At 45.2% G+C, this 12,281-nt stretch overlaps 1 protein-coding gene across 1 annotated transcript in view; it reads right to left on the bottom strand.

Annotated features, from left to right (window-relative positions):
• Nucleotides 1–3,110, bottom strand: part of ATF7IP2 (activating transcription factor 7 interacting protein 2) — a 53,404-nt gene extending 50,294 nt beyond the window's left edge. The window contains exon 1 of the mRNA XM_066576169.1: nucleotides 2,948–3,110. Coding sequence (XP_066432266.1) covers nucleotides 2,948–3,088 — 141 coding nt within the window. The 5' untranslated portion in view covers nucleotides 3,089–3,110. The remainder of the gene's footprint in view (nucleotides 1–2,947) is intronic.
• Between the last annotated feature and the right edge of the window lie 9,171 nt (nucleotides 3,111–12,281).

Raw genomic sequence — 12,281 nt, 5'->3', positions numbered from 1 at the left:
AAAACGATGGCATATGAGTGATAATCGTTGCGTGTAAATGCCATCATCGTGCACTTTTCAGCTGAATTATGATTTTTAGGCGAGTTTAAAAACCATCCTTCAGACCACAAGCTGTGTTCTCCAAGGGAGCTAGAGATAACATTGTATTCTCTCTGCAGCCTGTGTGAGAAAACAGACCGCAAGTTGTGTTCTCCACGGGAGCAGCTTATTACATTGTATTCATGCTGTTAGCCCATGTGAGAACAAAGGAGCTGATGGCAGAGCTCAGACCACCTACTGCATTCCGCAAGCAGCTCTTGAAGGCTAATTTACACGCAAATGAAGCTGATAAAGTATTAATGGGCATCAGTGCCCATTAGTACTTTATGCAAAATGATCGCTAGAACTTTAAACCTTTCAAAAGGCTCCCTATTCTGGTAAATTTTCATCTCCTGAAGATCTACAGACACTTCACAGCCATCCATTAAATATGGAATTGTTTACAAAACTTATTGAAAAAAAAGAGTCAGCTTAAATTTTTCTCTTACTGATACTATGTAAAAGAGAATTTTTCTCTATTAGATCAGTAAGTTTTCATTTTGCAATGCCACCTATGGTGTGGTTATAATTTCTGTCAAAGTATGGGAGTTTGGTCAACTGAACATTCCCCAGAATAGTGACTAGCACTGGTATAACACATGGTACAAATAGCAGGTTTGCAGCACCTTTTGGAGAGCTGCTACAGTGGCCCAAATTTCTTTCTGCAGGGAATGACAGGTTTTCAGGTTCCCTTCGAGCAGTTTTCAAGCTTAGCTTTGGAACCAGAAAAGTTCATGATGTACCATTAAACTTGGCATAAAAAGTTGTGCAGGACCTCCGATTTTTAGTTTTTATGATCACGTCGTTCCAAATGTATAAATGGCTAAAAAAAAGCCATTTTATTCATTGTTGTGCGCACTTAAATAGGGGAGTCTAAACTCAGGACTAGAGATGAGCAATCCTACTCGTTTCGAGTAATTACTCGATCGAGCACCACGATTTTCGAGTACTTCTGTACTTGGGTGAAAAGATTCGGGGGGGGGGGGTGGGCGCGGCGTGGCGGAGCGGGGGGTAGCAGCGGGGAACAGGGGGGAGCCCTCTCTCTCTCCCCCCCACTCCCCGCTGCAACCCCCCACTCACCCACGGCGCCCCCTGAATCTTTTCGCCCGAGTATGGAAGTACTCGAAAATCGCGGCGCTCGGGTGAAAAAGAGGCATTGGCCGAGTAGGTTCGCTCATCTCTACTCAGGACCAATTAGATGCAAGAACCTAAAACTTTGGGAAACTCCTTTTGATACCATGGGCATGTAACGCGTAACATTTGAACAAAATCTGAGATACGAAGGTGGGGAGCATTAGACCTCGACATGGAAGGACTCCTGTGTAACAGCACGGCATCACTGGGACGCCCGACTGCTCGTCCGTGTAAATGGGCTATAAGGGTGCTTTTAGATGGAACGATAATCGTTCAAACGAGCAAAAGTAAAAAAAAAAAACAACACAAGATTCAACGACGAATGAGAATCATTTGCTTCTCGCGGGAATTTTTTGAAAGACTAAAAACAATCTCCGGCGTGTTCAGTAGAAAAAGCAGTAGTTCGGTCTTTCACGTTCGCTAGGTGAAAGACTGAATCGTTTTTATTGAACGCGTCAACAACGGTCTGTCTAAACAGCCTGACCGAGAGCGAAGGAGTAGCGGCAGTGTCAGAGCGCTGTAAGGCCAGGGGCACGCGGCTGTGTCATCTAAATGCCGCCTGCACATTGCATGTCCAATTATCAAACCATGAGAGTGGATGAGCGTAGGGTGCGGACCGCTGACGCATGTGTGTAGCCTCATAGGTTAGAGCGGGGAGGTTCGCGTGGAATACACAAAAACTCATTGCCGAAAAATACGTGCGGCAGCCTTTGGTTACCATCGGGGCACTGTATTGTGCTACAGTTACTTTATAGTACTGCCATCCACATAGCCCGTCCTAGCGGCAGAAAACAGGGTGACCGTGAATGTGGGGAGCCATCCTGTTCCCTTCTACTGAGCAGCGGCGCCACAGATGCTGCTGATCGCTTTCGCAACGGGTGTAACCGCATATGTTCTCCAAACACGTACGCTCCCAAGCGCCAAACCGAGGCGGTAACACCCGGTAGTATCTGTTCCCCATAACCCGGCAGCGGCTCACAGATGGACGGCGGATTGTCTACACGGGCCGACCAGTCAGGATTTTACGTAAAATCCACAAGATGCGAACAAGTTATCGGACCGCGTTCAGTTACTGTCTGTATTTACACGCAACGATTATCGCTCAGCTTTGTACGACCCGGCTAATTATTCTGTGTACAATGCCGTCCAGGGGCAGCGAGGGGCTCACGGTCAGCGCTGCCGTCCAGGGGCAGCGAGGGGCTCACGGTCAGCGCTGCCGTCCAGGGGCAGCGAGGGGCTCACGGTCAGCGCTGCCGTCCAGGGGCAGCGAGGGGCTCACGGTCAGCGCTGCCGTCCAGGGGCAGCGAGGGGCTCACGGTCAGCGCTGCCGTCCAGGGGCAGCGAGGGGCTCACGGTCAGCGCTGCAGTCCAGGAATCCTGGACAGCCGAAGACAACATCCGCCCGCCGGCCATATGCTTGTTGCTCAGGGACTCCGATCCTCTTACTAATATTGTACAGCGCTGCAGAATATGTAGGCGCTACAGAAAGCAACAGCATAATGAAGTATCCCCACACAGTCACAGCTCTATAGTGGGAGCATCCTGCCTGCTCTTCCTCCATTACAGCACACTCCCGCCTCATTAATAGCCGTTTTCGAAAAGTTTGACTCGATAAAGCTTTATTTATAATGGAACAATTCTGACAAGAACAGCCCAGGAGGCGACAACAAGCTTCCCGTGTGCTGCACGCTCTCCGTGGGAGCTCACACGCTGCCCCTGCACTGCATGTCCTCACCTCGTCATTACTCGCCTCCATCTCCGCTCCCGTCCACCGAGTCACGTGGAGAACGGTATCGCTTTGGTGCCAAACTTGCTCAGCAATTTCAGCCACGCCCCTCACCCTATACGTCAGGGGGCGTGCGGCCACGCGGGTCATGTGACTGGGACAAAACTGTGAGGAGGAGTCACACAGAAAGCATTAAGGAGAGGCTTGTGGGTAATTAGTTTGCGCCGTAAAGCAAGAGCTGTTAGAGACAGAACAGACTACGACGTGATAGAGTGCAGGCGGGAATACGGAGGTGGAAGGAGACGATATCTGCGGAAGTGCTCCACCTACTGGCACCAGATAGTGAAGCAATATTTTGTATAATGTGATTTATAAGCCTTGGAGGACTGCAGACTGTAATGTATTTTTATTTTAGGGCAGACAATTTAGGGTGGTTTCACACCTGCACTGGGGATTCAGCTTTCCTGGGCCATTTGGGGAGCAGAAAGGGGGAATTCTCGCGGCCAAAGGTTGCGTCTCTGTGCGGAACCGAACAGTAACGAACGGACCCTATTGACTATAATGGGGTCCCTCTGCTTTCTGCGCAGCTGCCTGGCTTTTGGGCAGTATTTTCATCTGGACCTGCCACGGAACCTATGAGGTTCTGATGCAGACGTGAAACTAGCCTTAGGCCTAATATCCACGGGCGAGTCGGATTCCCGTACGGAATCTAGCGTTGCCGCCGGCCACTGAGCCCTACGTACCTGTATTCTCCTGGCAGTGGGGTCCACGCGGACCTCTACATTTCCGGGTTCGCTGTACTGTGCATGGTCCTCAAGGCACGTTCGGATGGCATCCGGATCGGATGCCTTCCATTGACTTCAATGGTCGGTGCGGGATCTGCACAGAAATGGAGCATGCTGCGATTTGTTTTCCGGACCAGAAGGTCTGCAAATCAAATCCGCATGCTTTAATTTGGGGACATCCATGCGTCCCTATGAGTCGCTTGATTTGCGGATCTCCCGTGTGGATTCCACAAATAGAACCCGCCCGTGGACATTGGGCCTTATTGTTATTTTGCCATGAACAGTTCCGTACGGCTTCTTGTTTGAGTCTTGATGTATTTTGTAGCAGTAATATGCGGAGCATAACATGTAGGGTGGAGATGATTAAGATTGGCATTCTATCTGGCGCATCTTACGCCAAAAAAAGGACAGAAATTTGCAACTTTTTGGGATCTTTCACAGGAGCAGAAATTTCCAGCAGAATTTGCCATACAGAATATTCCACACCAAATTCCACATTCCTAAATGTATATTTTGAAGTAGAATTGCCATTAGAAGTCTGCCATTTTCAAATTCTGCATCAAAGTCCGCACGTTAGGCATTGCAGGTTTTGGTGCAGAATTTACTGCATGGCGGGCAATTCCACCACAGTGTTAGGAAAATATTCCACCCGTTTGAAAGCTCCATTTTACACTAATTTTGCTTTGATAAATACCCTCCATATTGTTGAAGTTATAGTATTAGAATGAATTCCAACATTTTTTTTAGAAGACAATAATGTTACATCTTCCAAACCCACAAACTGGCAAACTCAGACAGAAGTGTGAAACAGACTTCATACTCGCCTACAGGTGAACTCAGACGAAATCTCAGAATTGCGAACTGGACTTCATACTTGCAGGCATACATAAAGCAATGACTGACAAACGCTTAAAACACTCGCCTGCATATATAGTATTAGTTAGTATTTTGGCCAAGATACTTAAGCCCGCGAGCCCACTTTAAGGGTCCTCGTTGTCTTGTGGGCCCCTACTCTAACAAGACAACTAACTCTAGGAAACCTGCCTGCATGCGGGACAGACGATCGTGCTGGAACCTAGGGACCTACCTAATCCTAGATGATAAACGATCACCAGCAATATACAGTTCACACTACATGTACTGAAAACAGCTCGGACACACAGGAACATGACACTGATCACACCTAAACAAACTGAACATGACCGTTCGCACCTTATGTCTGGCCACATACACAGACACACAGGAATATGACACTGTTCACACTGAACATACCGGAAGCTGCCCAGACACACTGGAACATAAGTGTTCACACTTAACAAACAGCGGAAAGACCAACAGCCACAGCAGAGGAGCTGATATATAAAAGCAGCAGACCTGGGGAATTAGTTGGCTGGAGCAATCCACATCCAGCCAGCCCAATCAACCCCACCTGTGGAGCATTGCTGCTGGAATCCCATGTAGAACAACAGATCCCAGCAACACACCCTAACAGTACCTCCCCCTTAAACTTCTGTTTCGTCTAGTCAGTCCTACCTGAGTATGTGTACATTCTGTTACGTTATTCATACTTATGAACTGGCAAAACAGCACACATAACAAAGAAACAGACATAAATCATGACTAACAAATGCTCAAAATACTCATCTGCATACCTGCACACATAGCCAGATGGAATAACTATAGAATGTACGAGGTATTCGTTTATTTTTTGGCCAAGATACTTAAGCCCGAGAGCCCACTTCAAGGGTCCTTATTGTCTTGCGGATGCCTTCTCTAACGAGAAAACTAATTCCAGAAACCTGCCTGCATGCGGGGTGATCGTCTCGACAGGGATGACCCCGCGCTGGAACCTAGGGACCTACCTAATCCTGGATTATAAATGATCACCAGCAAAACTCAGTTCACACTACACATACCGGAAATGGCACAGACATGCACTGATCAAATCAAAACACACCTCATATCCAGCCACATGCCCAGACATGAAAGAAACAGGGGAAAGACCAGCAACCTCTAGCAAATAAGCTGGTATATATAAGCAGCAGACCTGGGGGATTGGCTGGCTGGAGCAATCCACACCCAGCCAGCTCAATCAACCCCGCCTGGGGAGCTGCGCTGTTGAAAACCCGTGTAGTACAACAGATCCCAGCAGCACACCCTAACAAATGATAGGCATGTTAACTCTTTATTATATGGTTTGTTAGGATAATAGAAACCCCAAATGCATATTTTTTATGTTTTTTATTAAATAACAAAAAAGTTTTAAAAAAAATCATCTTTATACTTTTTGGCTTTTGCAAATTTTTGTTTCTTCATTTCTTTTTTAAAATTTGATCCTGCTAGGAGAGGTTTTATTTTCATGATGATACATTGCAGTACCTATGTGTTCCAATGCATAAGAGCCTGTGCATGTTTTAAGACTGCCTTGGGGCCTGTCCTCAGCCCATGGCTGTCCCCATAAAACTGTCAGCCCTATCAAGGGCTGACAGTGAGCAGACAGTGGAAGCCCCCCTCCCTTTTGTAATGCTGTGATGGTTATAGATTGTGAAAGCTCATGACAAAAACCAAGACACCCTGATTCAGCATACTGTGATAACATTATCAATTTTGTCATACTTGATCAGTGTTTCCAAAACCTCTGGTCTTTACAGCCACCCAACAGGTCATATTTTCAGAACTACCTCAGTGTTGCACAGGTGATGTAATTATTGTCAGTGCCTCAGACATTGCCACAGGGGTTCTCTATATAGGAAATCCTCCAATCATAAACTGTTGGGGAGTCGCGAGGTCTTGACTTTGGAAAACACTGTACTAGATCATGCTAGTTTATACCGTCTTGGATTATCCTTGAGATGCCCAAAAAAGGTGGAAGATCTCCAGGCAAGGTTCCATTATCATCATCAATTCTATGCATAATATTATTGTAGATTGCATTGCTGAAAAAATCTACATTAGTCGTCTGACATCTGCACTTTTCAAGATGATTCATTAAAAAAAGTGTAAAGCAGGAAGCATGAGTGCCGAATCCTCTTCTGATTGTGTGGTTTGGAGCAAGTTGTTTTTCTTGGCACTTAATGTGGGAATGTGCTCTTTTATGATTATTTCGGTCTGATCTTCTTTCCTAAAGAAATCCAGAAAATTTTAAACAATTCACTTACGTGGGTAACTTCATGTTAGGTGTTCTCTAAAACATATATCAATTCTGGAGGCCAGAGAAATGAGGTCCTCCAGAAACGAAGGTAAGTCTCTGTCAGCCAGTTCATCTTTAATTTTTCTAGAAACCCACTTCCAGAATGCTGCCTGGTCTGCCTAGTCATTCCATTCCAGTTCTGCAACCAGTGTGCGAAATTGGGGTGTTTGCTCCTCATCAGTGTGCAGTAAGATTCTGGCTTGGTTAGTGAGAGGTCTGTGGCGTGGGTCGGGAGGGGTATCATCTCTCCTTAGGGAGAGCACCTAGACGGTGAGTGAGGAGACTCAAAAAGCCATGCATGCTCCTCTGGGTAATATGCAAACAAGGAAGATGGAATAATAAATTGGATAGCGTAATGGCTGACTGTGTTTGACTCCTGGCGCAGATGAAGAAGAGCAGATACAACTGAACAGTTTCAAGCAGGTTCCTTAAATATGGTACAGAATGTAGTAAAAAAGGACTGATGGTCAGAGATTGTGGAACTTTTGCGCTGCCATAACAGCATTCCCCAGGCTAGTGCTTCGTCAGACAGCAAGGAGATAATTAACGCACTTTTACTGTGATAAGTGGGAAACTGCAAATTTAAGTTTAAATATATTTGCCATTGATTCAAAAATCCTCAGCAGGACATGGGGTCTCCATCAAATCATGATGGGTAATGATACCTGTGACTTAGTGACAGAAGCAAAAGGTAGGGGCACAGTCAAAGTGGGTTGCAACAGTTTGCACAATCAGTGAAATCTGGTCCTGCAATGTGCAGCTGAAACCACTGTGATGTTTGTAGCGCCAGCAGGATACATGGGCTAAGCAAAGTGTCAGGCAGGTTGGTGGATCCACCTTGACGCACATTGGTGTGACTTTGGGCTATCTGGGGAGGCAGCACCTAGAAAACCATAGTTTTCACCCTTGCCCTCTCTAAGAGGCATACGGTCTTTGCTGTGGGGTCATCAAGCGATTACTCATCCAGATAGTCCTGGTAGTGTGGCTGCTGATACTGCACTAGGCCGAGGCTTGGTACCTGATGGTGTGAACAGGAGTTTCTCAAGAATACAGGCTGTGGTCAGGGCTGGTAGCACAGATGCAATAACAAGGTCCAGGCTGAAGATCAGGGCATGCTGCAACCAATAGAAAAGTCCAGAATACAGGGCTGAGGTCAGGGAGCACAGGAGACAAGATAGTCAGAGTCAAGCAAGGGTCAGAACAAACTGGGGCTTTGTCACAAATGTCTAATGAGACTTAGAACCCTGTCCATGGGCGAGGCGGAATATTGCTAGCAATATTCCGCCGTCGGGCAGCAGGGGAGAGAACTAACAGTTTTCTGCGGTGAGCCTATCTGACAGATAGACTCATCGCGGAGAAATGCGGCATGCTGCGATCTGAGTCCTGTGAGCGGAGAATCGCAATTATTTTCCGCTTGTGGACGTCAGCGCTGCGCTTTCCATAGCATCGCTTATTGCCGCGAGTAACGCAATGCACTGTCACCCATGGAGAGGAGCCCCAAATTGCTTAAGCATCCACCCTAGAGCGTGGATCCTTAATATAGCAGGAATAGGATTGGAGGGGTTCAGGTTTAGAGAGCACATGCTGGCCCTTTAAGAGAGGCAGCGGGAGCTCAGGTAAGCCCTATAAGCAAACACCAGGCATGCAGCGGCGGTCAGAGCACAGCACGCCTGGTGACAGGTGAAGAAGGGGAGCGGGAGTTATGCACTGTGATACTTTATATTAATTTATACTGTTATACTATATAGTAGAAGTAGACATCCTGTCTGTCCTTACCTATAATGAGGCATTCATAAACACTCATGAGTTGCATAATGAGTAAAGCTCACTATGTTCCCATTCACTTCTATGAGAAAAAAAAAATAGACACAAAATTATATATATATATATATCACATCACACAGATACACATAAAAAGGCACAAGCAAGGTTTGATTAATTTGCACTTAAATCATCCCAGACAGATATTTGTCCAGCCCTTGTTTGAACACTTCCATTAAAGGAGAACTCACCACCTCCCGTGGTAACCAGTTCCACTCATTGATCACCCTCACTGTCAGAAAGTTTTTTCTAATATCTAATTTGTGTCTCCTCTCTTTCAGTTTCATCCCATTGCTTCTAGTCTTTCCTTGTGCAAATCTCTCGGAATAGCTCAGCATGGAGAACCGCCACCTGGAGCACAGAAGCTCCTGGGTTCAAGTCCTGATAGAGAGTGTAAAAGATGGTTATAAACTTGTACTCCAAAATTATTCTATGAATTCGAGATCTGACGCTGCCACCCGTTAGGTGGCAGCGTGCTATTTATAGGAGAATCACTATTCATGTCTGTGCACGTTTTATCATATTTTCCCGAATCTGAAATGGTTTTTTCAAATGAAAAAAAAAATAAAAATTCGCCACTTAACGGGATAATATAGTAGCCTTTGTATGTTCTATGTTGTGTCTGTGACTAGAAAAATGCTCAGCCACAGGTAATTCGGTATTTCTTTAATTGTGTGGCGGCGAGACCTCTTTGCTTTTAGTTTTTGTCTTGTTTCTCCAACATAAAGAACCACAACAGAACATTTACTGCACAGGATCAGGTACACAACATTGGATGTGGAACATGTGAATGTTCCAGGAATCTTATAGTCCTCTTATGTGTTGAGAATTTGTATCTTGTACGTGTTCAGTATAAATGAGCAGGTCTTGCAGCTCTTTACATTGCAGGGATAAGTTCCTTTTTGTATGTTGGATAGCAATGCACTCCTGATTTATAAAGTTCCTCAAATTCGAAGGTTGCCTGTAACTTAGGAAGGGAGGGTCCGGGATATGATGTTCAGACGGTCATCCTTGTACAAGGTATGATGGAGTTTCTTTGCAGTTTTCCTTAGTACCTCCAGTTGCGAATTGTAGGTCACTACTAGAGGTACACAATTGTTTTCTTCCTTCTCTGTGTATTGGAGCAGTTGACTTTTGGGTATCCTGTTGGCTCTGCTGATTTGATCATTAATTGAGGTGGGATTGTAGTCCTATTAGGATGGCATAAATGTATCTAATGGCCTGGCTGTAGACAATGGACTTTTTGATGTGGTTGGGATGGATTCGGTCCCATCTGAGGTATGTGAGCCAATCAATAGGTTTTCAGTACAGGGATGTCTGTATTGAGTTGTTTAAAATTTTTATCGTGGTATCCAAAAAGTTGATTCTTGTATACAAGTAGCTTAGGGTCAGGTTTATGGTGGAGTAAATTGCATTGAATCTCTCATGGAATTTAATTATTTATTGTTTAGAGTTGTTCCAGATGATTATGATGTCATCAATGTAGTGGAAGTAGGCCAATGGTTTGATGGCGCAGGAGGCCGGGAAGTCATTCTCCAGTTATGCCATAAAAAGATTCATCCTCACACACAACTATTTCTCCTTTGGCAAAGAGATATACATTCAACTCATTAAAATGACACTGCAGTTTGCCAACCTTTTCATGGCAAAACTGGAGAGTGACTTCCTGGCCTCCTGCTCCATTGAACCATTGGCCTACTTCCGCTACATTGATGACATCATAATCATCTGGACCATCTCAGAACAAGGACTAATAAAATTCCATGAGAGTTTCAATTCACTTCACCCACAATAAACCTGATACTAAGCTACTCATGTACAGAAATCAACTTTTTGAACACCATCATAAAAATGTGGGTTTTTTGGGTAAAAATGTTGGGTTTTTTTTGCCTTCCTCTGGATCAACAACACAGGAGGATAAACAGGCTGAGCTAGTGGACACTGTCTTTATTCGGCCTTACAAACTATGTTACTATTTTAAACAACTCAACACAGACATCCCTGTACTGGAAACCTATTGATCGGCCCCCATACACCAGATGGGAGAGTTTCCATCCCAAACACATCAAAAAGTCCAGCCAAATCCTGTTTTGAGTCAAACTCTGCTAAAACTTTGGTTCAGAGCAAGCCCAAACTTCAGGCAATTTGTTCCAGTTGAATCCACTAAAAGTTGGTGGTCCTAGTGTGGCTCAGCAGTTAGCACTTTTGCTTTCTGGCACTGGGGTCCTAGGTGCAAATCTGACCAAGGGCAACACCTGCATGGGGTATTATGTTCTCCCTGTGTCTGTGTGGGTTTCCTCCAACACTCCAAAAATGTACTAATAGGTTAATATAGATTGTGAGCTCCAAATAGGACAGAAAATATCAAGTGATGTAACAGTGATTATTATGAAACACAGAGATTACATACTCCATGTAGATGTTGTCCTTGATCAGATTTAAACCTAGGACCGCAGAACTGCAAGGCAACAGTTCTAACCACTGAGTCACTCACTGATGTGCAATAATTTTAAGAATAGTGGTAAAGTTCTGTTTTGGTTCTCAGTATTTCAGCCCAAATCAAACTTTTTGCTGATTGTCGGCGAACCAATGGAATCCAACTTTTTAAAAGTTCACTCAACACTAGTTGTCACTCCTGGTCTGCGTCAGTGGGCTTTCATCCACCCAACATGCAGAGGCTATCAGGATAAGAAGGGTAATTTGGGATTATATTACTTCGGTTCACATGTAGAAAACTTGGAGGCTTGGGTTGTCAACTGTTCATACACTCATGGACAGTCTGCAAAACAAATGCGTGTGTTTTTTTTCCTGCTGTTTGTAGCATCCAACAGAATCACAGGCCACATTTTTACATTTTTCTTGCAAAGTTTGCACTGCATTTGCACGGATGTGTGCAGTGGATACAAAGCTGTGAAGTAAGCCAGCAGGAAACCAGTGCTGCTACAGAAATGAGAGTTGGGAAAGGGTGAGGATTTCACTCACCCAATCACCTCTCTCTTGCTTTATCACGTGGTATGAATCTAAGGTTGCTGAAGCTGGCAACTCTTTGGGAGGTTATGATGTGTAACAGGATCTGAGATGCTTCACAGTAACTCCAGTAATTACCTTCCAATGTCCCTTTTCTTCAGGGTTTTCTTACCTTTTGTGGTCAGTTCAGAAGCTCCTATTAATTGTGTGAGGGATTTGATGTGGATCCACTGTGTCACCCAACCAGTAGATGAAACAGACCGTCAGGGCAGGCAGATGACTCTGGAAACCCAGATGCTCACCACTGGAAGGCGTGACTTGGAATGCAAGGTGACCAGGGGATCTAGCCCTATGCTGGAAGCAGGAGATGGAAAGTCCCTGCATATAAACAGCAGAGAATTCACCCCGACAAGGGCTCATACACCAATGCAGCAGCAAGGGCTGTCAGGTCTGAGGCCTCTATATAGTGGTGAAGAGAGGACCAACAATCTGAAGCTGGGTGGAAGAGGCAGAACCAATTTAACCATGACAGTGCTGTAAAAAAAGGCAATCACAGAATCAGAGCATGATGCCTACATCT

This window comes from Eleutherodactylus coqui, chromosome 8 (genome assembly GCF_035609145.1).
Source record: "Eleutherodactylus coqui strain aEleCoq1 chromosome 8, aEleCoq1.hap1, whole genome shotgun sequence".
NCBI classification, from domain to species: Eukaryota; Metazoa; Chordata; class Amphibia; order Anura; family Eleutherodactylidae; genus Eleutherodactylus; species Eleutherodactylus coqui.
This window is presented reverse-complemented; position numbering and strand designations above follow the sequence as displayed.